We start from the raw sequence: 24,851 nt of genomic DNA on the forward strand, positions 1-24,851 counted from the left end.
CATTCCACATGGGCCAAGTGCTACAATTGGAGATGGTTTAACTTCTACAAGTTCAACTAGCCGGAGGTTTCAACAGAGGTGGTTTGCATGCCAACAACTAATAAAGGAATAAACTCAGACTTGAATCCCCAAAAAATGTTCTGCATGAGATAAAAAAAAGATTAAATAACAGAATTTCTAAAATCGATATGCAGCCATGCCATCGTCAGACACTTGGGGCAACATGTATGAAATCAATTTAAATTGGCAATGATGCAAACTCTAAATTTGACTATTTGCAAATTAAAAATAACCTTTCAAGATGTATGAAAGGCTTTCTAGTCACAATCAGCCTGATTCATGTACATGCCGTGTTGCGTGTCCCTAATAGCGAATCATAGCGATTCGCTATTGAGGACACGCAAAACGGCATTCATGTAGGAATTGCTACTTAAATAGCGATTCCTACATGTTCTTTATTTGCGAGTAGCAATTTGCTACTCGCAAATACTCCCCATTCATTCCTATGGGCCAAGAGGCCCATAGGAATGAATGGGGAGTATCCCTCATTTGCGAGTAGCAATTTGCTACTCGCAAATGAGATAGCGATTTTAAGGGTGCCAGGGGTGTCCAAAGGACGCCCTGTAGCACCCCTAAAAAGCACATTTGAACAGGTGTTGCGCACACACATGTCCAAAGGACATGTGTGTGTGCAACATGCAACTTAGAAAAATGCTTTTAAAAGCATTTTTCTGAGTTTTTGCTATTTACCGACAGGTCTGACCTCTCGGTAAATAGCGGCCCCAAAAGTCCAAAATCGCTATTTTGTTTTGTGTCATGAATAGCATTTGAGGAATCTCTAATAGAGATTCCTTAAATGCTATTCCTCGCATATTTGCGACTTCTTAAATAGCGATTTTTGCATTTGGTATCATGAATACCAAATGCAAAAATCGCACTCGCAAAGGGCCAGATTCTCAGAATCTGGCCCTTTGCGAGTGCAATTTACCTACATGAATCAGGCTGAATGTTAGGTAATCGCAAAAATTGCAATTACCAAAAGGAAATTGCAAATTGAGATTCCCTAAGCACATGCACCAAGTATTTTCTAAATGCAAACAATGCATTTCGGAAATGCTATTACCATTGACCCCAAGTTGATGGTAACCATGTGTAAATTTTGAAAAATGCTCAATTTTTTTTTTCAAAGTGCAATGTAGCACACTCATGCATGTGTGTGCTTCACATGTGCTCATTTATGTTGGGGGGTGCGTCAGGGGGGCCATTGGCCCCTTGGCACCCCGGGTATTGCATTCCCTAATTTGCGATTACCAAGTAATCACACATTAGGAAATGCAAAACCATTCACACCTATTGCCTTTAGGCCCATAGGAATGAATGGGGTAGTATTACCCAATAGCGATATCCTAACCACAATTGCATATATTTAGTAACTGCTATTAGGTAATCGCTATTTTCTTACATGCCAGTTTGCATTCCTGAAATAGCGATGACCTAAAATTAGCTATTTAAGGAATACAAAATAGATTTTTGACACATGTCCAAAATGACTATCTTCACACAAAGTTATATATTCTACACGGAAGGGAGAACATGTAACCCACTATGCCAAGTAATAAGGTTTCCGGACGTCTTAAAAGTAGCCACAGTTTCTAAGGGGCAAACTATAGAATAGCAAAAAGCTTTAAAGGAAAAATAGATTTAATTTTTTCCATGGTGCTTTTAGTCTTCATTGGTTTCCATTGATATTGGTATTTAAGAATTAAAGGCTCAAACTCTAGAGCAAAGCTGACGCTGAAGCTGGTACCACTAAAACATTTGAGAGAAACTAGAATTAAATATTTAACATTTTGTATCCCGGAAATATTCCAGGAAACTATGGGGAGAGTAGAGAAAATTGTTAGGTGAACATGCTCAGGCCGGCACAATTTGACCACATTCTAAAAAAGAACTTCAGAACATTTGGCACCAAGCTTTTATGTAACGTGTGTTGTGTAGCTCATTGTGTTACCTCGTTTCCATCCATGCCTGTGGAGCAGAGCAGATGAGGAGAAATTGTTTCTTTCAGTATCCGTCCGTCAGCAGGGTGCGCGCTTTTTGAAAGTCCGCTACATAAAGGAAATGAAAAACAAGCTTTAGAAATTCTTCTTTTGAAAATGGTTGTGGAGAAAAGGATTCGGTGGCCTTAAAGTTGATTAGGTCAGTAACTCATTACAAGTGACTTGTAAAATGGAATCAGAGCACCAGCTGCCAGGGTCCCGCGTGGTCAATGCCGGCCTCCCACCCCTGCTGTTCTCAACAAAGATGCCCGGCTGCCACACTCCAGCTAAATCTGGCTGCGCCACAGTCGTTCTGTTCTGGGTTTTGATCATGTGTGACATGCAGTGATTTCCTATAATGAACCCACCCGCAACGGTTCATCCTGTACCTGCACTCGCGGCCTTCTCCTCCCATCTGGGCCCACCTGTTAAGCAGCTGGTAGATGAAACTGCTGCAGTCCTCGGTCCAGATAATGAGGCGGTTTGCCGCCAGGAACTCTCCCCCAGCAAACTGCTGGCCGTGCTCGCAGGCCTCGGCGCACAGCAGCGAGAAGTCACAGTAATCGTAGACCTGAAGGAACAAGAACACGGAAAAGAAAAAAAAAATCAAATCTGCAGTAGTAGTTTGCGTGTATACAACCACAACAGCTGAAAGTGGAGTGAAAAGAAAGACCCGATGTTATTCTGAGCAAAATACACCAATAGGCACATATACAATGTGTCAATTTGACTGCATAACACGGTACTTGAAGCATACACCGTCTTTGCACGTTTGACAGGTTACAGTTGTTTAAAGTTACCCAGCTCATGGTATTCGTTTTATCAACCTCAGAAGGATGAAACACTGAGCAGGCCCACTCCATGAGCAGGGAATCAAACACAGATCCCTGACATGGGCACTTTAGTGCACTGAGCCACCAGACCTGGATCTCAAGAACAGTATCACGGCCTTTTGTGAACGAAAGTCACTCAATGTTAAAGCGGAGGGTTTTAAGAATGGAGACTGTGTTAAAGCAATGGGTTGGGTAAAGTGGTGAACACTGAAGAAATTCATAAAAAGGCAACACAAAAGTAGAAATAAGGATACATCACTCCGAGCACTGGAGGATATTACTTGTTTGCCCATAGATTCCTTCTGATGTAAATTAGAGCACAGGAATGCCTGCCATAAAATGCATTAAAATAGGATCTAAGCAGTAAATGGAATGGGGTTTTCATGCCTGCGTTGGATACAAATTAATAATTTGATCTATTTAACCATTTTTATGGGGTTTTTGCACTAACTGAAGTTTTGGACTACTTTATAGTAGATCATATTAAGAATTTTCAATAAACACATCAAATTAAAACAATTGAAATCTAAATGCACAGTCAGCTTGGTATCACTAAGGAAATGGGCGAAGATTGGCAACGCATACATTGTTATTTCAGACAAATGCTGAAGAGATTACATTTATGTTTTCTGACCGACATAAGAGACAGTTTAGATATTAGATCAGCCAGAAGAGATTTGAATGTAACTTGTATTTCAAAGGGTAAAGATGTAAAATATGATTTTTCATGGTGATATTTACAAACTTCCTTGTTCAGAAGAACAGTCCAACGGTGGGATATAAAACGGACCATTGAGGGGTGAACTTGAACTGGGCACTTTTGCTTCAACAGCATTGCCAAGGTCCAATGTGAAGTACACCAGAGCTGCAGCTGTCCTTAGGCAGGCAGGCGACAGAAAAGGCTTATTTTTATTTAAAGAATGGAGGTGGGTGAGAGTGGACCTGCACTAAAATTCCTCCAAATGGATGGGAGAAGTTCCTCAAGTTAGCATTAACGTTGTAGTTTCCTTTTTCCGTCCATTCTAGAGCAAAATATTTTTGACCAGTGCTATTACATGTTTTTGGTGGTAAATCAGGGAGTGCTTCGTGCAAACACCTTTTACCACCATATTTTGAAAATAAAGCTTTGGTGGTTGTAATGTGTGGCAAGAATATGTACATGTGGTGTGCTGCAATGTGTTGGATGTGATGTGTTTAGTTATATTTGTGCCGTTTTATTTATGTGCTTCACTATTTGCGCTATAGTTGTGTTGTACTGTAGTTGCTGTTCCGACTAGTTTTGTATTGCCCTATTGTATTTTTCACTTTTGTTATTTTGCTTTGTGTTGTGTCATTGTGAGAAATGTCCCTTTTTCCGTTGTTACCCCTATATTTTGCTCAATTTAATTGTTGGTTTGTAAACTCTGCACACTGGGGCACTGCTGTACCATGGCCGGTGTATGTGCTCTGCTCCTTCAAACATGTAGAAATTGGCAAATACCTTATTGGTGTATTTAGCTTTCCAATAAGAACGTAGTATGTGGGGCAGAAATACACCAATTGCAAGAAAAGGCAAATGTTGCCTGTGGACTGCAGCACTAGTGTGACAAGGAAAAAACAGCTTCAGGTCTACCATTGTAGCTGGACTGCTGCAGTGTAAAACCTGCAGTGCAATCTGTTAAATTAACCCTTTTGACTGGTAAAAATCTCTTTTTTAAATATTAAAATATCATTCCTATTTAGACCTGGTTGTTCACAAGGTAGGGTGCACGGTATCTAAAAGTGGGATTTGTAGAATGTTTTGTTTTCAGCACCCTATTTTGGGACATGCAGAAAATCAATGCCACCATGTTCGTACAGTGACAAGGCCCAAAAAGCTGTTTTTACTGTGGCATTCCTGGAAAACCGAAGGACATTCTAACATATTAATACTGTAGCTCAGGAATGAGACCAGCAAGAAAATAATTGACCCTCTATTTGAATAGTTAGTAAAACTCCAATTCAATGGTGAAAGTAGATTTTTAACAAATATTAAGGAAAAGTAACTTTCAGAAAGCTACCATTCGCCTGCCTGAACTGTAAGAAGGCTAAGTAGCACAAGCCTCTGTGCGATCCCAGCCTGTGCTCTAGCCTGGGAATAGATGTAAACGAGGTGTAAATTGCCTCCCATGAGCAAAAAATAAGATGACCCCAATGGGCAAAACTGACGTTCTCTGAATGTCACAGAATATTCAGAGTGCTGGCATTAGGCATCCTGTGATACCACACTGTCAAATCCTGCTGAACAGGTCTGGTGAGCCACTTTCAATACTTAAGCACTTGAGAGGGAGACAGAGAACAAGATGCCAAGACAATTTTTGTATATTCCTGTTTGGCTGCTGAAGGACCCTGGTTTTATCCTATCAGATTTCTATCTCTGCATTTACTGTGGGTACAGTGACCGCTTCAAACTGAATTTTAGCATTAGATGTAGGAGGACAGTAGGAATACAATATTACTCTCTCTGCTCACACCCACAGCCTCAGAGCCCAATTTTAGTGTGGTCCAAGAACTTCACTATTTTGGATCTATCCGGACGCATTGGATTTTCAGGCTGTTTACAGTAAAGCAAATATGAACTACAACAAATGTATGTAGCCAGTGCATGGGAACCCTTATTACTGAATTGGTCAGAGAAGAACTAACGCTCTTAAGATGTCACCCACCCACAGGCTGGTGAAACCTACAAAGCCGGACCCTCACCCAGCCGTTCTCAGAACACTGCTGGACTTGAAAAAGGATACCAGTTGGACAAAACATTCTGTGAGAAGGCAATAAGTGCAAAGACTTAAGGCAACTAACTATTCAATAATCAGCACAATATTTGCAACATTAAATTAAAGAACCAAAGAATATTGTTTTATTAAAAAATATATAATATTTTATTATATATGCACATTTCTAGAAAAATCACTCATGCTGGCTCACTCATGTCTGCATACATCCATCACTTCCAACCTTTCATGTAAAAACATAATATACACAAGCCATCATCTGATAGTTCAAATTTTTCTAAGTCAGAGTCAAGCTAATTTGCGCCATTAAAGATTGGATGCTTCGATACAAATTCAAAGCAAATTTAGAAAGTTCCAAAGATTTTCATTGGAACACACAGTGTGGCACAAATTCGGTTGACTTTGATGGTTTACCAGATATAAAATAGAGTTGAGAAACTAAAAAGCTACCCGGACCTACAGTAAGTAAGGCTGTACCATAATATGGGGGCACATGAATATACACAATGTATATTGGCCAGATAACAATGCCCATAAAGTTAATGCATAACGTATAAAACATCCAGGTGCTTGAAAAGGGTAACGTCCCGATATAATGGTTCGGAAAGTTTGTTAAAGACAGATAACCGCTGTCGGTTAACCTGCTATACTGATATGTCGCTAAACACACTGGCGGAACAAATGGATGTATCCATATTTCTGAAATAGAAAAACTGTAACACTGAGGGGCTTAACTACATTTCACTGTAATTGAATGGCTGCTTAAGGTCTCACAAGCATACCCCTATCTAAACTGCCCACTTACTTATTCTGTGGCTCAAATCAGATGTCAATATCCTCCAAAAAATGGACATCTTCCATGTGTCTGGATCTGCGTTCACAGTTCACTTTTTAAACGGTCCGCGCTGCGTGCTCACGTGATACAATGAAGCCTATTGAGTGTGATGACTAAATGTCACTGAACTTTATTGCGATCGGACAATTCCAAAATTAACACGGGCCTCATATATAAAGTGGGTGAAACAACTCGGGTTATAATGACACCTAGAGCTAATTTTGGATAGGGAGAAGGTATACACGCACCAGTCTAAAGACGCACAAAACAATCATTATTTTATTGATTAATGGTGTAACTAATAGTAAAATCGCTCTGATAGAAATAAGGTGGCAACTTTATACCTCTTTTGTGAGAAAAAGATGTTTAAGCTCATTAAACATTACAGATGATCTAGATTATTCTAAATACTGGCACAGAGCTCTATGTCAGAGAGAATAATCCTACTTCAGATATCGCCCCTCTTGAATGCTTGGGATAATGTATATATTAGCACAGATAATATGCATATACAGAGGTAAACGAAAAGTCAGAACATTTTTTATGTTTTAAATGGATTCAACTGGCATTATAGCAAATCGCTTGTGCCCAGGGAATTTCTTGGTTAAGGCCTTGTGTAACCGTAACTAGAATAAAGATTCAATAAACTTCTCTATTCTTCCTGATCCCTTCAGGATCAGAACCTGGGTTATGGTGTATTTTCTCTAAAACCAGCCAGTCAATCTCCTCAGGGTTATGTCCAAATAATGATTAACCAGAGGCGTCAATGTTTTTTTAGTACGAATAGCTGAACGATGTCCGGTCAGTCGTGTTGCTAAGGATCTGGATGTTTCACCTACGTATCCTAGTTTGCATGGGCATAAAAGAAGATAAATGATGTTCTTGGTCTTGTAATTTGTAAAAGATTTCAGTGTTATTTTCTGGGAATTATGCACAAATGTCTTGTTTTGATGACATTGTCACAAGTTTTACATTGTGAACATTTATTGTTGCTGACCAGTGGACACATTTATAGTACACTGGGTCAATTTATTTTTATTTATGCACAAATGGACTATCTGGTCCTTCAAATTTTTGTTGCGCCTATATGCAAACATCCGGCGTGACAACTTGTCATTCTCATCTGCATTGGTGTTTAACATGTGCCAATTTGCACATATAATCTGCCACATTTTCACGTTGAATGTGGAATGTCTTTAAAACATACCAACTTTGGCATAGGTTTGGGGGGGTTGTGGGCTAGCACATGATTTCTATTGTAAAAACGTGCACGTTTGTATGCTTCAAGTACTAGCCTTCTCGGGTACCCTCTAGCTATGAATTTAGAGTTCAAAAGAGTAGAGGTAGAATCATTCTGTGAGAAGGACCTCAGGAGGTTGGACCACTTCCACTTGAAATTCAAGGACATAAGATCTCCAAGGATCATAAGGCTAAAGTCAGGGGTGGCTCCCGGACATGAACAAGCTGAAAAGTAAATTCCTGTGAAGTATCCCAGCTGACCAGTGGCAACTGAACATGAACTGGACTTTGTTGCTGCCCTCTTACTGACACCCTAAGAATCTGAAAGTATCATTCTCTGAGGGAGTGGAGGCCTTACAAGTTTACTCCTGTGGTTGATCAGACTCCAGAAGAAGGTTTAATAACTTTGAAAAATGTTTCCTCCGTAGCTCCCTGGCAGCTAGAGGGAAAAAGTATGCAACCAGCAATTCTATGCCGTAGGATTACATTTCAGCTTTGTCCCATACAATGCTTCAAGCAGCTTAGAAAAAAAGAGTATTCCACTTTGAGACTCAAAAATTTCAGTAAGAAATTTCCAAAGGGTTAATGCAAATCTCCAAAGCTTTTCAGGTCAGTGGGGCCAACCCGTGTCATATTTCTGGCATTCGATTTCATGGTAGAGGCTGCAATTTTAGAGGCCGATCCCTCAAGAAGTAAATGTTTCTCAAAATCTTGAAATTCCAGAAATTTTTGGGACCAATCCACTTGGTGTATCCCATCAGGGATCCTTTGCGGTTGGCCTCAAATTGTACATAGGTCCCGGTCTACCACCTGCATGGACTACTAATGGTGCTTTGAAATGTTTGCCACTGTTTTCACTTAAATCTTAAAAAAATCATATCTCCAGTTCACCTAATTGGATTTTTGTCATTTTTCTCATAACAGTCTTCTCTATTTATCTAATTAGGCTTGTATTTTTTCTTGCTTTGTAGTTTGGCTTTATTACTATTTTGACACATAACTACATTGCCCTACATTAAGCCTGTCTACTTCGCGATATAGTGAGCACAAGCAGCACACACCTAGGCATGCCTTATTTTGTCTTCCTAGACAGCTTGGCTCCAAACCCAGTGGGAGGGAGGAGCTGCCCAGAAGTGGGTTAGAGTGGCACAAGGTAGGGTTTACCCATTATCATAATCTACAAAGGCATTCTGTTCCTAGACAGTGAAGTGAGAGGGGAGCAGAAGCTGCTGGTTGGTAATGGCTAATCAATTGGAGGGGGGACTGATCGCTCAGAAGCAAGAGCCCTCACATACCCAGATGGGTGTCATCTTTAATAATTTCGTTGATTCTGGTGCACTGAGGGCTCAGTTGTGCTGGACCTTACAGTGCACTCCCCGTCCCTCCTTGCTGTACTTGCCCATTATCAAAGCCACACTTTTGGGTGGGCACAGGGAGCTCTGAAGAAGGATTCTGCAAGGTTGGATTTAGGTGACGAAGTGAACTGTGGTATATGTTACAGTAATACACACAGGAGGTGCTGCATAAATGGGCAGGGTCACCACTGTGAATATTTCCCCTATTGGTTAGTTTTAGGCCTGGCACCCTTGGTGTGATTTCACTAGATGTTTTGCATTCAGGCCTCCTGTTTTTACTGTTTTTGCTGGCTTTAGGAATCAGGAAACTTTATCACTGCTAATCAGTGCTAAAGTGTATGTGCTCGATATTTAAAACATATTCTACAACAACAAGGGAAACCAAAAAAAGTCGACCAGGGACCTTGGGAGTCAATTTTTGGGAAGTGGCCCCCAGAAAGGGGAATGGAAACCAAAACATTAATATAGATTCAATCGTAGCTATATTTAGTGGACTTGTTCAGCCGGACCGAGGTTTGACATTTACTTGTAGGCCTTAGAAACAGTAATACACAACAATACATAAAAAGGGACACAATTCTGTTTCCTACTTAGCCAGTGGAGTACAAAACAAGGGAGAAAACGAACAACAGAGGGCTCAGGCAAAGCTTTTCGGTTTGTTACACAAAGGAAATATACAGTGTCACAAGAACAAATCACTACAAACACCTTCACAACGGAATGAACGAAAGTTTTTTTGTGTATAAGTGTCAAATGCCTGATAATCCACAGGAGCCGATGATGGTTCCACTGCCCCACCTCTTCAAACGTCACCCGAAATGTATTCTGGGCGACGCTTCAAGCAGGGGGGGGACAGGGGAAGTGGAAGAAAAAGAGAGCCAGCCTCTACTTGATGGCGTTGAGTCTTTCCTCACTTACGGTCTATGTGGTGTCTTCGTTTGATTGACCCTGCATAGGAGACACAATAGGCAAACATGCAACTAATGCTAATTATACAACAATATTCTTTTACTTCAAAAAATGACTTTTACCCTGTTGACCCTAGGCTGTTGCTTCTCTCTTGTGAATGATATTAGTATTACTTATATAGCATCTACATAGGAAACAAGACCACATTACAACATTAAAACCTGGCTCTCAATGACTTTTTTGTTTTTGTCCTAAATACCTTATAGCTGTATTTTCAATGTCGTATGTAACTCCATAAATATTCTCTTTCTATTATTGTTTTGGTCCACTCACATGAATTTCTAACAGGACTTATATCTTCTTTTGTACTGTCTAAATTCTATTTTAACAATGGCGTAATTCCCTAAATTTGAAACTTTCTATTTAAAGGTCTTCAAAAATTCCCTCAAAAAGAGTCACGGTACCTTGACTGTATTAGGAATTGGTTATAGTTGTTACTGCTAAACTGGAACGTTGATATTTTGACTGTCTTGACAGCTTGGTTGTTTTCTTCAAGTACGCTGCGAGATTTTCCGTTGGGTTCAATGATTCATTGAACTCCCGCATTGCGCATGCGTTTACTTCCTCCAGTTTCTTGCAGATAAAGATTCTGACTAACTAGACGCTGAACGCGCCTCACAATTCTTACTAGAATTCAAGCAAAAAACATGTGCAGAAGGAAGACGCTTGTTCCACGCTATGGCTACAGTTGAAATGCGTAGTTGCTTGTCGGAGCGCGCACATCAGGCTCTGTGCCGGTTCCGTGATAAGAAACACTAGACCGCAAACCTGAGTTTGGGCGATTCTTCCCTGCGCCGCTATTTTTCTTACTCAAGTCTTTAGTACATCACAAGCATTGTTCCAAAAAGAGCTTTGTCACCAAATATCTTTTTCTCCAATGTGGATACCTCGTTCGTTTCTTTAAATGTTTGTTCATTTTCACATCTATGCCCTCAGAGTGTGTTGTTGCCGCTGTAGTCTTGACAATAAGGTGTATTCAAGTGATCACGGCGTTTCGATCCATTTGAGAAATGAGCGGATCATCATCAGGACATTAATTTTATGCCTGTTAGATAGAGCCTCATTAGCCTCAAGTCCAGGTAGGGGTTGCTTGGGCGGGGAGACAGGGGCAGCTGTAATGGCGGCTCCAATTATGATGAATTCCAGGTTGGATAGGGGGGGGTCGCCTTTGCGTACTCTAACGCCCAACCACCATTTTTTTTAAGTGAAGTTGCTGAATAGCCTGGAAGAGCCCTGCTATTCAGCGGCTGGACAAGTCCACTAAATATAGCTACGATTGAGTCTATATTCATTTTTTGGTTTCCATTCCACTTTATGGGGGCCACTGTTGTTGAAAAAAACTATTTTTTAAACATGGCAACATTGCCTTATCCACAATTGGCATACTTGATTTACTTATTAGTCCCTAGTAAAGTGCACTACACGTGCCCAGGGCCTGTGTATTAAGTTCCTCTAGTGGGCCAGCAGCTCTGATTGTGCCACCAACTTAAGTAAACTTTTAAACATGTCTCAGGCTTGCCACTGCGGGGCCTGTGTGTGCAGTTTTAAAATGCAATGTTGACATAGCAAGGCCCAAATCCCCTTTCTATTATATAGTAGTCACCTCTCAGGTAGGCCTTGAACAGTCCACGGGCAGGGTATAGTGCATTTAAAACATAGGGCACATACTTTTACCTTTTAAATGTCCTGGTAGTGAAATACTCTTAAATTGATTTTCACTACTACAAGCCCTATCTTTTCCATAGGATAACATTGGGATTGTGTTAGACCTGGCTTTTCCAGCGGGTTTATCTCCAGACTTTTTGGCCTACTATTTTTGACCCTATTTTGGTTGGCTTTATGACTCTGGGCACTTTACCACTGCTGATCAGTGCTAAAGTGCATATTCTCTCTATATAAATTGTTGTCATGGATTAGTGTTTCCATAATTGACTTATTTGATTTACTACTAAGTCCCTAGTAAATTTCAATGTGTGTGCGTAGGGCCTGTAAATCAAATGCTGCTAGTGGGCTTGCAGCACTGATTGTGCCACCCACACGAGCAGCCTTGAAAAAGCTTCTTTGATCTGCCATTGCAGTGTGTGTGCAGCCTAAGACTGCCACGTCGACCTGGCAGGTGCACCCACTTGCCAGGCCCCAACCTTCCTTTTTCTTACATGTGAGTCACCCCTAAGGTAGGTCCAAAGTACCCCTGTGGGCAGGATGCAGTGTATGTGAAAGGTAGAACATGCCCTGATGTATGTTGGATGTCCTGACAGTAAAATACTCCCAATTTCGTTTTTCACTATTGAAAGGCTATCTGTCCCATTGGATCGAATGAGAAGTTTACTTACAACATCTTATAAATAGACACTTTAGGAAGGTAATGTTTAGTATGCCAGAACTCAGATAAAGATGCACTTTTTAGTAAGGATGATTTTTACATTCTGTGTTTAAAAATACCACTTTTAGAAAGTGGGTATTTTCTTGATTAGCCATCCAGTGTGCCTCTGCAAGGTTTGTGTATTCACTGTCTGGCTTTGGAGTGATAGGGGTTGGGTATGGGCATTCTGTTCAGGCAGCCACTTGGGGGGGTGTGGGGGTGATGTGTGTCCTGCCTTTCCCGGGGGTTGTCAGGGCTGGGCTGAATAGGCCTGGGCTGCATTCAGAGTAGGATGATGAGATTTCTTTCACACCTGATTGGGCCTGCTTTCTCCACCTCCTGCTGGGCAGCCGCACCAGATAGGACAGCATTGGTTTTGGCTGGGAAAAGAGCTTCTCTGCCACCAGAGAACAAAGGATTTTGTAGCATAGAAATTGGTGCCCAGACCCCTGAATTTTAGATCACTTTTAGAATTCAAGAGGACCTTCTGCTAAGGAGAAAAGCCGGAAGAAGCTGGAGGAGAAGTACTGCCCCTTTGCTGTGTGCTTTGTGAGGTTGGCCTGCAGTAGCTGTTTCTGCCAAGGTGAGGAACTGTGCGTGTATCCTGCTTGAAAAAGTATCTGCAAGAGCTTTCCCCCTGTTTAAGAAGTCTCAGGAACAGCAAAGACTTCACTATCCTTCTGAGTACCGTCTCTGGAACCTCTGGTTTCAGTAGCAACAGAAGGAAAGAGCAGCTGACTCTGTCGCCGAGTCCGTCACTGTTTCCGTGTCCTGAATGCACCGCAGAAGGCACCGCTGCACTCTGCACTGCATCCTTGGTCACACAGACCCCACTGTGCGACCACCACCGAGCCGTTGCTTGCATTACACTGTGTGGACACTGTACTCCGCACCACCTTGCTTCACTCTGCCCGGACGTCACCGACATCGCTGCTACCAGACCAGAACATCAACCAGCTCCGTCGCCGCACCGTCACCTGCCAGCACCACATCGAGCACCGCCTCACTCTGCATCATAAGCCTTGATCTCACCCACGCCGCTGGATGACTGTCACCAAGCTGGTACCTGTCCCACGCCATGAGGGCATTGCACACTGCACCGCTTTCACTTCACATCGCAACCGAGACGGTTGCCCCGACCGACTCGTACCAACGGGATCGGCCAAACAAGAAAGGTACTTTATACGAGTCTGTTGATGCTTTAGCTGGCCCGTACCAAAGCAGTCAGCTGGAACTGCTAAACTCTGTTGTTTTCAGCATCGCGGTAGCCCTGGACGGAGCTACCGACTCGGTAAAACTGTGTTTTTCAGCTATTCTTGCAAATTGAAGGTTATTTTGAAAAGTAACTATTTTTACAGTATTGTATGTTGGATTTGTGTCGTATTTATTGGTTTAGATAAAGTGTTGCTTATTTTTCTAAACTGGTGTGGTGTCCATTTGTAGTGTTTTCACTGTGTTACTGTATGCATGCACATATACTTTACACACTGCCTCTGAGATAAGCCTGTCTGCTCTTGCCAAGCTACCAAGGGGGTGAGAAGGGGTTATCTTAGAAGTGTATCCCCTCTACCCTTACTAGGAGTAAGGGTCCCTATTTGGACAAAGGTGGAAACCATTGCCAACTCGAGACCCCCCATTTCTAACAGATTGCCATATTACATTTTAGAAGTAGAATTTCCAAATGGGAAAAGATGGGATCCTAAATTTGATGTCTCTGAATACATGTCGGGGTGGGTGACAGCTGGCTTTATGCATTCCCTCTAGAACGCCACACACAAAGTGTACTTAGGTGTGACTGACGGGCCAGCTACATCTTTATGGACCATCCTGGGGAGGATGGAAGGGAGGAAGCTGACACACCTGAAAGGGCTTTTTGTGATGTTTTCACTGTGTTACTGTTTGACTGGTTGATAGCTTGGCACAGAGTAGTCAAGCTCAAAGGGTAAGCACAGGTTCATTTATGGTGTGTTTGTGACCTACTCTTACTTGGTTTGTAGTTCCTGCTTGGATAGGGTGCGTACCTCTGCTACCCGGAAACCCAATTTCTAAGAATTTGGGACCAGATAGAACTCCCTCCTCCTCACCCACAGGCTGGCCCAAGGCATAAAAGAGGCATCACCAATACCCCTCTCAGAACACCCTAAGACCTGTGAAGACTCGGAAAAAGGACGGATCTGCTGTCTGAAGAGCCTGAAGGTAAACTGGTCCTGCTTGCCATTAACCCAGGACCCAGTTCAAGGGCCAGCTGGCTTATCTCCTGTTCGAGCTACAGGGACTAAGCATGGGCGTAAAATCCGTTCCGCTCGCGGATTTTGCGGATTTTTGGCAAATTCGCAATCCGCGAACTCTCGCGAACTTGCCGAAAATTCGTAAATCCGTGCGAAGCGGATTTTTTGCTTGGTCGCACTTGCCAACTAGAATACTATACAATTTCGCGGGAGTAAACACTTGCGAACACGTAGATGCGGCGGGCAGCGACAATCTCGCAATTGCGAGATTGCAAAATTTGCAATTTCGCATAAGAAATCCACCAGCAGGCAGCATAACCTTGAAAATTATGATTTTTATCAGAATAACTCCTCAGGTTGACATTTGCCTGCACTTTATTTTTGCAAGGAGTCCATTTTGGGGGGGGGGGGGTGGGAGGAAGGAAGTGCCCCACAGTCTCCAACTTGCTGTTCCTGTCCAGCAGGCTCCTCCCAGTGCTTTCTTCATGTGCTGGTCACTTTGATTTGGATCTTGACCTGGAAGGATTACTTTTTGTGGATGCTGCTGGATATTTGGATTTTTGCAAAACTGAAAGCGCTCAGCAGGTACAAAAGTTCAATCTTATCATTAGTAACCATTCCCTGTAGCGCCTGGAAGGATTACTTTTTGTGGATGCTGCTGGATATTTGGATTTTTGCAAAACTGAAAGCACTCAGCAGGTGCAAAAGTTCAATCTTATCATTAGTAGCCATTCCCTGTAGTGCTTCCTGAGGGCCCCTTCAGAGTTCAGTTGCCTACTTGCAACTATTCTATGACCCTGCTCTGACCCTCACAGCAGGCTCAGAGAATAGCTACAAGTATACAACAAAGGTCCTGTTAAAAAAATTACACTACAACAGAAAGCAATTACAGATAAGGAAGCAGGTGCCAGCCTGGAAGTTCAAATTCAGTGACACATTAATCATAATTTATTCATGTCAGTCGAGGCAGGGCAGGTGTCCTTTTCCCCCCATAATCTACAGTGATGAACTAGAGGGTGGCATGGGTGAGCCAGAGGGTGGCATGGGTGAGCCAGAGGGTGCGGAGTGGTGAAACAGAGGGTGGCAGTGGTGAAACAGAGGGTGCTGTGATGAACTAGACGTAGAAACAACATGGTCGCGACCGTTGCTACCCGACAAGTAAGTTCGCGTTTGCGAACTGGTAAAAAACCCTTGCGAAATGGCAGAAACACTTGCGAACACAAAAAAAAAAGGAATCCGCAAAATTCGCGAGAGTTTGCGGATTTTGCGGATTGCGAATCCGCGAAATTGCATATTTACGGATTCGCAATCCGTAAATACGCAATTTCGCGGATTGCCAATTCGCAAAATCCGCCCATGCTTAACAGGGACTCAGACTTCCAGATGCCTTTCTTGCAACTGCTCAACTAACCAATACCAGCTGGGCCTGCCGTAGACTCTGCTACTGACATCAGCTGGAGTGAGTTCTGATCTCCAAGTGCAGTGCCCCATATCCTGGAGTCTAGTCTTGGGAGTTGTCAAAATGAACTCCCCCTAAAGGTTCCTGAGACCTGGAACTTAGACACTTTTTGCTAACATTTTACTCTGAAAACTGACAGGAGACTAGGATCAACCTACCAAGTTGACCTGAGGAAGAAGCTTCTCCACTGGGCCAAAGATTCATGCTGCTCCTGCTTGGAGCCTTTCTGAAGAAGTAAACCCATTCCAGCGGGACATCCCAGAGTGGATATATAGCCTCATGGAGCCCTGCATGGCTACAGCGTACACCCTTGCTCCAATGTTGAGATGTGAGCTCCAAAAGAGTGACAAAGTCAGATGGTAGAAATTCAAACCAGGGCGTAAGCACCAAAAGTATCCGTGTGGCGAGGGACCTTCTCTGGGTGAAAAATTCAAATTTCTCCTGCTCTAAGCTTTCCTACCGAAAGTCAACAGTTTCACCGAGACCTCATCCAGTGACTATCTGACAATGGGGAGTCCTCTTCAGTAACAGCCTTCTGCCTTGCTGAGGATTTGTGACTTCCATTGTAGAGACTAAGTCAGAAGATAAATCTTTCCACCAGGACGAACCTAGTCCCATTATCCACCCTGCACTCCATTTGCTGTGGGCCATTGCTTTTGACTTTTGTCGGTCAAGCATAACAAGATAACAGCAGTTGGCTCTTTGGAGCTATTTTTAATTTAAATAAAAAAAATCATGCCTCCATTTCTACTGATTAGGTTTTTAATCTTTTGGTTTCAATTAAAATGTTTTACAATATTCAATATTTTTCTAAATTAGTTTGGGATTTTTCTTGCATTGTATTTTCACTTTATTACTGTTTGAGTGTTGAACACATAATTTACACAGTGCCTGTAAGTTAAACCTCACTGCTTTTGTGCCAAGCTATCAGCAGGTTAAGCATAGATTTATTCTGTGCCTTTAGTGGTTCATCTTGACAAAGATTGTGATTATTATCATTGGTGTTGATTCTCACCCACCTCAACTAAAATTCCAATTTTGTATACCCATCTTGCATGTCAATTACAGTTTGGCAAGACAGTCCCATTAGGAAGGTTTAGGGTGCACTCATCCTGCCCACAGATTTTGGTAGCAATGTCGGAAGATGTAGTTGCCAAGAGGGATGCACTAATCGGTTCTTCTGCAAAATTTGAAAAGTCTAGCAAGACTTCAGAAATCTAGTTGGCTATTTTGGCAGCCACAACTTTAAAAGAGACCATGCTGTTAAAATACCCAATCATTATTTCGGTGGTTTCTAGAGTTGCAAGATGTAGTGGTTGCTGTTCCCTGCCACCTCTCATTCAGTTTGTTGGTTTTACATAACTGAACAAATCCGGTACGAGGAGTCTTGTTTACATGTTAAGCTGAAAAGAAATAGAGTCACTCGGCCAACAGTGATCCACATTTGAGTTCCAAAGTGTACAAAGATGAGTGTGAGGTTCGTAGTATGCTCCATGCACTCTTTTCACCAGGCACTGCTGGTTAATTAGATGGCAGTAGCAATGAAGAATAGAGATGAAAGTGGGTTAATACAACTCAACGAGTGTTAGGTAAAGAAGAGCAGGATGGGTTTAAAAATCCATAGATCGAAGGTGGATCAGACAGGTGAGGAACATTAGGTAATTTTTCTCGATAGTAGGTGATGCTCCAGGAGTCAGGTGGTGGTGAATAGGGAACTCCGATAGATTTACAAGAGCTGTGCAAGGAGTCTCCTCATGCACAAAGATAGAACCTCCCTGACCATTTATTAATTTAGTGAGGTTAGGCTGCAGTGGTAAAGTGCGCCTTGGGCTGTAGGCAGTATGCTAGCCATTCTATCAGGATTGTTGAGGGATCACAAGTAGAGGCAAATGGAATGATTCACATAATTAAGATGGGCAATGGCATTTTAACTCCTACAGATAGCACAACTGGGGATACCCTGTAAGTACTCCTGGCTGCTGCGCCCCTTTCTGTTGGATATAATAGCTCCTTCACTTTTGTATGGAGTGTGGTATTGTGGTTTGCCTGGTGCTTCTAGTTGGGCACTGGGCATGGGCTGCATTTATGGTTGGCTGTGGCTGTTCTGTTCCTTGCTTCACGTTATCCACTGTTTCTCTGCCTACTTGCTTTCGATTCTAGAGGTCCTGTGCCTGTGACCAATCAACTGCCTTGTTGGCGACTGCTGTACCTTCCTCTTCTATTTGACTTTAGTAACTTGCATGGGTCAATGTGCCCATGTTCCCTGCTTCGGATGGGGCAGGGTGCCTGTTTGTGATTTTGTCTGGGGTAACAATAGACTAGTTTCAAACACTTTGTGAGTGTGCAAGTGTGGTAGTTAACAGCTCCTCGCGCCCTCATCAAGCCATAGATGGTCCATCCTGCCAGCACCTTGGCCGTTTGTTTCACTGTACGGGAGCAATACATAAAGACCAAGTGTCAGTGATAGTCATGTGACGCAGTAAACAGGCACAAAATGGTTGGAGTAAAAAAATTAAAATTTTCTAAAAGTGGTATTGTCATAACTGTGATTTATAATCCAACGTTACCATTAAAAAGGGCTTTAAATAATTCTTTTAACACAAAACTCAACATTTCTACCTGCTCTCAATTACCACTTATTAAATGCAATATGCTAACCCAATATTATCCTATGGGAGAGGAAGGCTTGACATTAGTGAAAAATATATTTACGAGTTTTCCACTACCAGGTCAGATAAAAGTTATAAGTACATGTCCAACATTTTACATACACTGCCTCCCCCACCCCCCACCCTCTGGGCTTTATAGGGCCTATGCTAGGGGTGACCTCTATGTATTAAAAAGAAAGGTTTGGGCCTGGCAAAATGTTTATTTAGGCATTTCCAAATGGCAGTTTAAAACTGCACACACAGGCTGTAATTGGTACTCCAGGGTCCTACTCCTTCACAACTGTTCTCTCTGCAGGGCTTTTAAAAGGTGTGTTGAGGGTTTTAAAAAGTAGGAGTACTAGCCAATCAAAATAAGATACATAACCCTTTATGCCTAACTGGCACTCCCAAGGTTCAGGCCGCTCACTGTTCAACCTCTTTCAAGGCATTCATGGTAGCAATAACATTGTGACATAAAGGTAAACTCTGAGCCAAGTTCCACACATGAAGGTCTACTTTCTTCCCTTCAAAGAAGGTCCCTGCATTTGGCTGAAGCCAGAGAACTGGCTGCCCTCACGTTGTTCCCTATAGAAATATCCTTCCATTGCTCATGAGGAAGGAGTAGCTAATTAGCTTATGGAAATTTCAATCCAGCACCTACCTCTGCCAGGAGAATACTGATCTCCTAGGATATGTGTATTTTACAGGGGAGTTTTGAACTTTCAGCTGATGAAAATAGTAATTAGATGACCTAGATAGGGATAGTCTAAACTTAGGGCAGCATACCAGCGTCATGAATCTAGTTTTCAAGGGACACTTCTCATGGTTGAGTTAGTGCATGCATTTGTATGCCACAGTGCCATGAGAGTACATGGTGCCATGAAAGTGCAGATTGCCACAGTGAGTTTGGGATCATCATAAAACAGCCTCTTTCATAGATAATTATATAAGTATTGAAGCAAGCAGCATGGCACATGCATTGATGATAATATACCATAATTGGCCCGAGGTCGATGTTAGTTGAGGATTTTATGTCTGATAATGTCTGTGACCCCTGATGTCAAGTAGTGTGGTAATAATGTTTCCAGAACTGTATTGAGACTCCTGAGATGGTGAGGTAATCTTGAAAGATGAAGAACAAGGACTTCATACTAACATAATTTTGGCACTTAGACCACAGAATAAGAAAAGTACACTTTTGCATCAAAATTAAACATAGAGATAACTTGCATCCCTCAAACACTCTTGCTTGGATAAGCTCTGATAATCCAAAAAAAGAACAGTCAAGAGAAGTTTGGGTCTTCTGAAAATAGATTATTTTGTGTTGCTGTTTTTTTTTTTAAATATTGTTATTGAAATTTATATCAGCAAACAGAGAAAACACAGCACAGAAAAGCAACAACAATCCGTATAGGCAATTTCATAATCTTCAAAATCAGAAAATACATATTATTCAAATGAAAAGGAATTAATAAATCATACCATAGCCTCTTTAGTTCATATCCAATTAACAATAGGAGACCATAATTGCAACCCCTGAATTTTTCTTCTCATACCCTTAGATTTATACACCGCGGTCTCCAGATGATATGTTGACCGTAGTCTAGATTGCCAGTTAATGAAAGTTGGTGGTTCGGCATCTAGCCATTGGGACGTAATGCATAAACGAAAAATAGACATACAGATAAAAATAAATCCTTCCTCAGCCGCAGATCGAGGATTAGCCACTCTCTCTCCTAAACCAAAAATCACCAACTGTGCGGACAGTTGTTGCTGAATACCCAAAACTTGTATAAAAAAATGCTCTACATCCTTAATAAACTGAGACAGATTAGGGCATGAAAAAAGATATGAATTGCATCCGCGACATATAACCCACAGCGATTGCACTTATTCCCTCTGGTAGAATTCCATTTGGCAATTTTCCCCGGTGTATAATACAAATCAAAAATTTACATAAAATGTTGACTCTTAAGGGGGCCGTTAAATAAGACATCCATGGCTAACTCAATAATTCTCTCGAGATTGATACACTCAATCCCAAGTCTATTTTGCCATTTTACCTCCCAACCCTCAAGGTCATCCTCAATATGTTGCATTAGTATCTGATATAATGTCCCCATATTAGATCTTGTTTTAATTGCTTCTATAATTTCAATTCTTTTAAGTATAATCTGATTTTGAGCTACTTTTTGGTAAAAAAAACTACGTAACTGAAGATATTTGAAAAAATCAATTCGAACTAGCTTATATTTCCTCTGTAAAAAAGAAACAAACTGCTTCCCCTGAAACAGATCTCCAATTTTACAAATACCAGCGCTATACCACCTAGCCATAACCGGATCTCTAAATATTTCAGGAAGTAAAAAACAGTTCTTAAGTGGAGTATCCAAATTCAGATTTGGTCCTATTCCCGATTTCTTTCTAATTTTTCTCCAAATTTCAAAAGCAGCCATTACAACCTTGAATTTTGTTTTCTTATTGTAACTGGGTTCAATTATTCGGTTAAAACATTGCCTCGCCTCTACACCCAGTAGCATCTCATATATAGAGGTTGCGGCAAACTCTTTCGTAGGATCATCCTGCAATATTAACACCCCCATATGTTGCAATATCGCAACCCAATGATATAAACAGAAATTAGGGACACCCCACCCTCCTTTTGCCCTGGGTAGCATACACCATTTCAGGGCTCTCCACTAAAACCTCCCACACATTCTCTCAATGCGAGAAAAAAAACTAGATGGGATAAGTAAAGGAATGGTCCGAAATATGTACAACAATTTGGGGAAAATAAGCATTTTTAGCACGTTACAACGCCCATAAAGCAATAAATGTAAATTATTGATCCGTTCTAGTGTCTTATTAGAAGAGGCAATAATTGGATCCAGATTCAGAGGGATAATATCCTCAACTATGGGTGATATTGTAATACCTAAATAAGTAACTTCTGTATCAAAATTAATATCCACGTGCCGACCGGCTGCCGAATGGACCAGCTGCGTTTTAGAGACATTCAGTTTATAACCTGAAACCCGTCCAAATACCGTCCAAATACCTCAGCTGCTTCAATAATCCTGGATAAGGCATTGCTCATATCAGGTGTGACCACCGCAATGTCGTCTGCATAAGCAAATACCTTATATACTCCATTATTTATCTTAAGAGATTTTATTGCAGCGTTGTTCTCCAAAGTATTTATAAAAGGCTCAATATACAAAGCGAATAGCAAGGGGGAACAAGGACAACCTTGCCTCGTCCCCCTTGCTATCACAATATCCTCTGACAGACTACCCGAGATGCGTATAGCAGCCGATGGGTGAAAATATAACGTCTGTATAGCCGTAATTATTTCAGCCGGAAACCCCTTCCATGCTAAGACTGACCAGAGAAACCTCCACGAGACCCTGTCTAATGCCTTTTCGGCATCCAACAGGGCCACGCCAACAGGAGAGTTATTACCCTGTGCCCAGTCAAGCATAGAGATAATCCTTCTAACATGATCTGTGGTATCTCGGCGTTGAATAAAACCATGCTGTCTTTGTGATACCAGGCCTGGCATAAACTTATTCAGCCTATTCGCTATTAACTTTGAATACATTTTGCAATCTGAATTAAGTAGCGGGATAGGCCTATAGGATCCCATATCAATGTTCTTTCCCTTTCTTTTTAAAAACAACTATTATCGCTTTTGACCAAGAATCGGGAGCATTACCAAAAAAAGCCTGTTTACAAACTTCGGATGTATGACATTACAACGCATGCTTTTACATCGCATGCCCTTACAACGCGGTTTTTACAACGCATGCCTTTACAACGCATAGTGCTTTTGGGCGCTGGATAGTGAATTGTTTAATTTACTATTCCAACTCCAGTCCCCGTGGATAGTAGGGAAGGTGTTGGATAGTACATTAAACCTATTCCCTATCCTAGAGCGCCCCCCAGCACAATGCGTTGTAATGGTTTGCGTTGTAAAAGTTGCGTTGTAAAGGCACTGCGTGGTAAAAGTTGCGTTGTAAAGGTTGTTCACCTACAAACTTCTAATAATTCATTTTTAAAATATTCCTAAAGGTTTGATAAAACTCAAATGGAATTTTGTCGGAGCCCATAGCCTTCCCCTTTGCTAAGCCTATTAGTGCTACCTCCACTTCTTCCCATACCAAGGGAGCCGATAATATAATTTTTTGCTCTTCAGACAACGCCGCTGATTCCAAATCTTTCAAATATCCTCCCTCTTCACCAACATGTGACTCGGCCCCCGAAATACTATACAAAGATTGATAAAATCCTTGGAACGCTACAAGAACGCCCTCTTTAGTCTCTTGCAGAACTCCATTTAAATCAGTCACTTTGGTTATCTCATTAAACACAGCTTTCTCCCGTAATCTTTTGGCCAAAATTCTGCCCGTTGTTTCGCTAAATTCATAGGTATCCTCCTTATGCTGTACATATTTTTCCACTATTTGCTCCGCTAAATTAGCGAACGCACTTGCTCTTTAATGGTGAGATCTCTTTGAGCATTAAGAGGATCCAGGCCCAGCCTTAGAACGTCAGCCAATTTCCGTTCCGCCATTATCACCTTTTTATGTTTAGCCCATGCCTTTTTGCGTTTGGATTAGGCAAAGCTAAGAGTTTCCCCTCTAACCACTGACTTAAAAGTATCCCATACTATTTTCTGATCAGCTGTTCCTTTATTAAACTAAAAAAAATCCTGAATTACATTATTCATGAATTGGCGATACTCCTCATCCAGTAGTAACTTTCTCTCGAAAGACCAATTCTGATTCCCTTCTTTCGGGCAAGAGCCCAGAGAGATCTCTAATATTACGGGATTATGATCTGACACCAGTTTGGGCTGTATCTCAATGCTAACCTTACCAAACAAATTAAATGATACAAAAAAATAATCTAACCGAACAAATTTGGAATGAGGGCCGGAAAAATAAGTGAACCCAGGATCATCAGGATGTAGTTTGTTGCACACATCATGAAGTCTGTGCTCCAAAATCAAACCCCTCAGTGATGTGAACACCTGCTTCTTTCTACCTATGAATACGTTATTAGCTCTTATATCCACCTGTGCTTCTATATGTATATTAAAATCACCACACATAAGCACAGGTTGCATCCACTGAGCAAGTTCTATATTCAAATAGTTCAGAAGTTCAGCATCATCCAGATTAGGACCATAAATATTACAAAGTGTAAATCTGCTTTGATTAATCCTAAATTCACTAATTGCCCAGCGTCCCCATTTATCTGACGCCGATTTTATACAGATACCCAGCCCTTGTTTCAAAAGTATCTCCACCCCTCTTTTCACCCCCGTTTGTTTAGAACAAACTACTAACTCCAGGTCTAAATTTTTCAAATATTCCCTATCAGCCCAAGCGATATGCGTTTCCTGTAAACATAGCAGATCAATATGCAGCAACTGCACAGTTCTGGCCAATACCTGCCTCTTCTTAGGGTCATTAAGGCCGCATATATTCAAAGTACAAATCTTTAGTTTCCTATCCATTTTCATAAACAAAAGATACATGCAACACTACAGAAAAATAACAGAGAAATATATACGATAAAGCATCATTGGTTTCATTGTTTGACATCTTCTGACCAAATAAAACCCAAATACACTGTGTCTTAGCTGTTGCTGATTTTTCACCCCCACACACCAACACCCTACACCCACCATCTTACCCCACCCCCCATGCCTAGCCTTTCCCCACCTACCCACCCAGCCTACCCATTCCACCATATGAGGCCCAGGGGCTAACAGTTCCTGTAGTGTATGGAGTGCCGTGTCGCCCCTCCCCAGGGGCAGAAGAAGTGCTATCCTTTTACTAAACTGACAAAAGACAAACCCCCAGAAGAGAAGGAAAAAAAACACAGAGTCTTCTCTGTACAAGGAGGATATAACATTATCTCTAAAGTGACCCCAAAAATTATTTAGCCTCGATCTCTGAAAAAAAGAATCTGCTCTGGCCGTTTATAATGACTTTCAACTTAGCAGGATTCTGCAAAAGACAGTGGCCCCTTTATTCTGAAAGCCAGGAATAAGCTGCCAAAGATACCAGCGCTTAGATACTGTGTCCTGGCAGAAATCAGGCCTAACAAAAAAATTGCACTCT

The 24,851-nt window shown here is 41.7% G+C and overlaps 1 protein-coding gene across 1 annotated transcript in view; it reads right to left on the bottom strand.

The window, feature by feature from the left end:
* Nucleotides 1-24,851, bottom strand: part of WDR72 (WD repeat domain 72) — a 1,209,089-nt gene that overhangs the window by 871,020 nt on the left and 313,218 nt on the right. Inside the window, exons 8-9 of the mRNA XM_078684855.1 lie at nt 2,465-2,610; nt 2,012-2,108 (exon numbers count right to left, since the gene is read on the bottom strand). Of these exons, the coding sequence (XP_078540981.1) occupies nt 2,012-2,108; nt 2,465-2,610 (243 nt within the window). The remainder of the gene's footprint in view (nt 1-2,011; nt 2,109-2,464; nt 2,611-24,851) is intronic.

Source organism: Lissotriton helveticus, chromosome 3_2 (genome assembly GCF_964261635.1).
Source record: "Lissotriton helveticus chromosome 3_2, aLisHel1.1, whole genome shotgun sequence".
In the NCBI taxonomy this organism is placed as follows: Eukaryota; Metazoa; Chordata; class Amphibia; order Caudata; family Salamandridae; genus Lissotriton; species Lissotriton helveticus.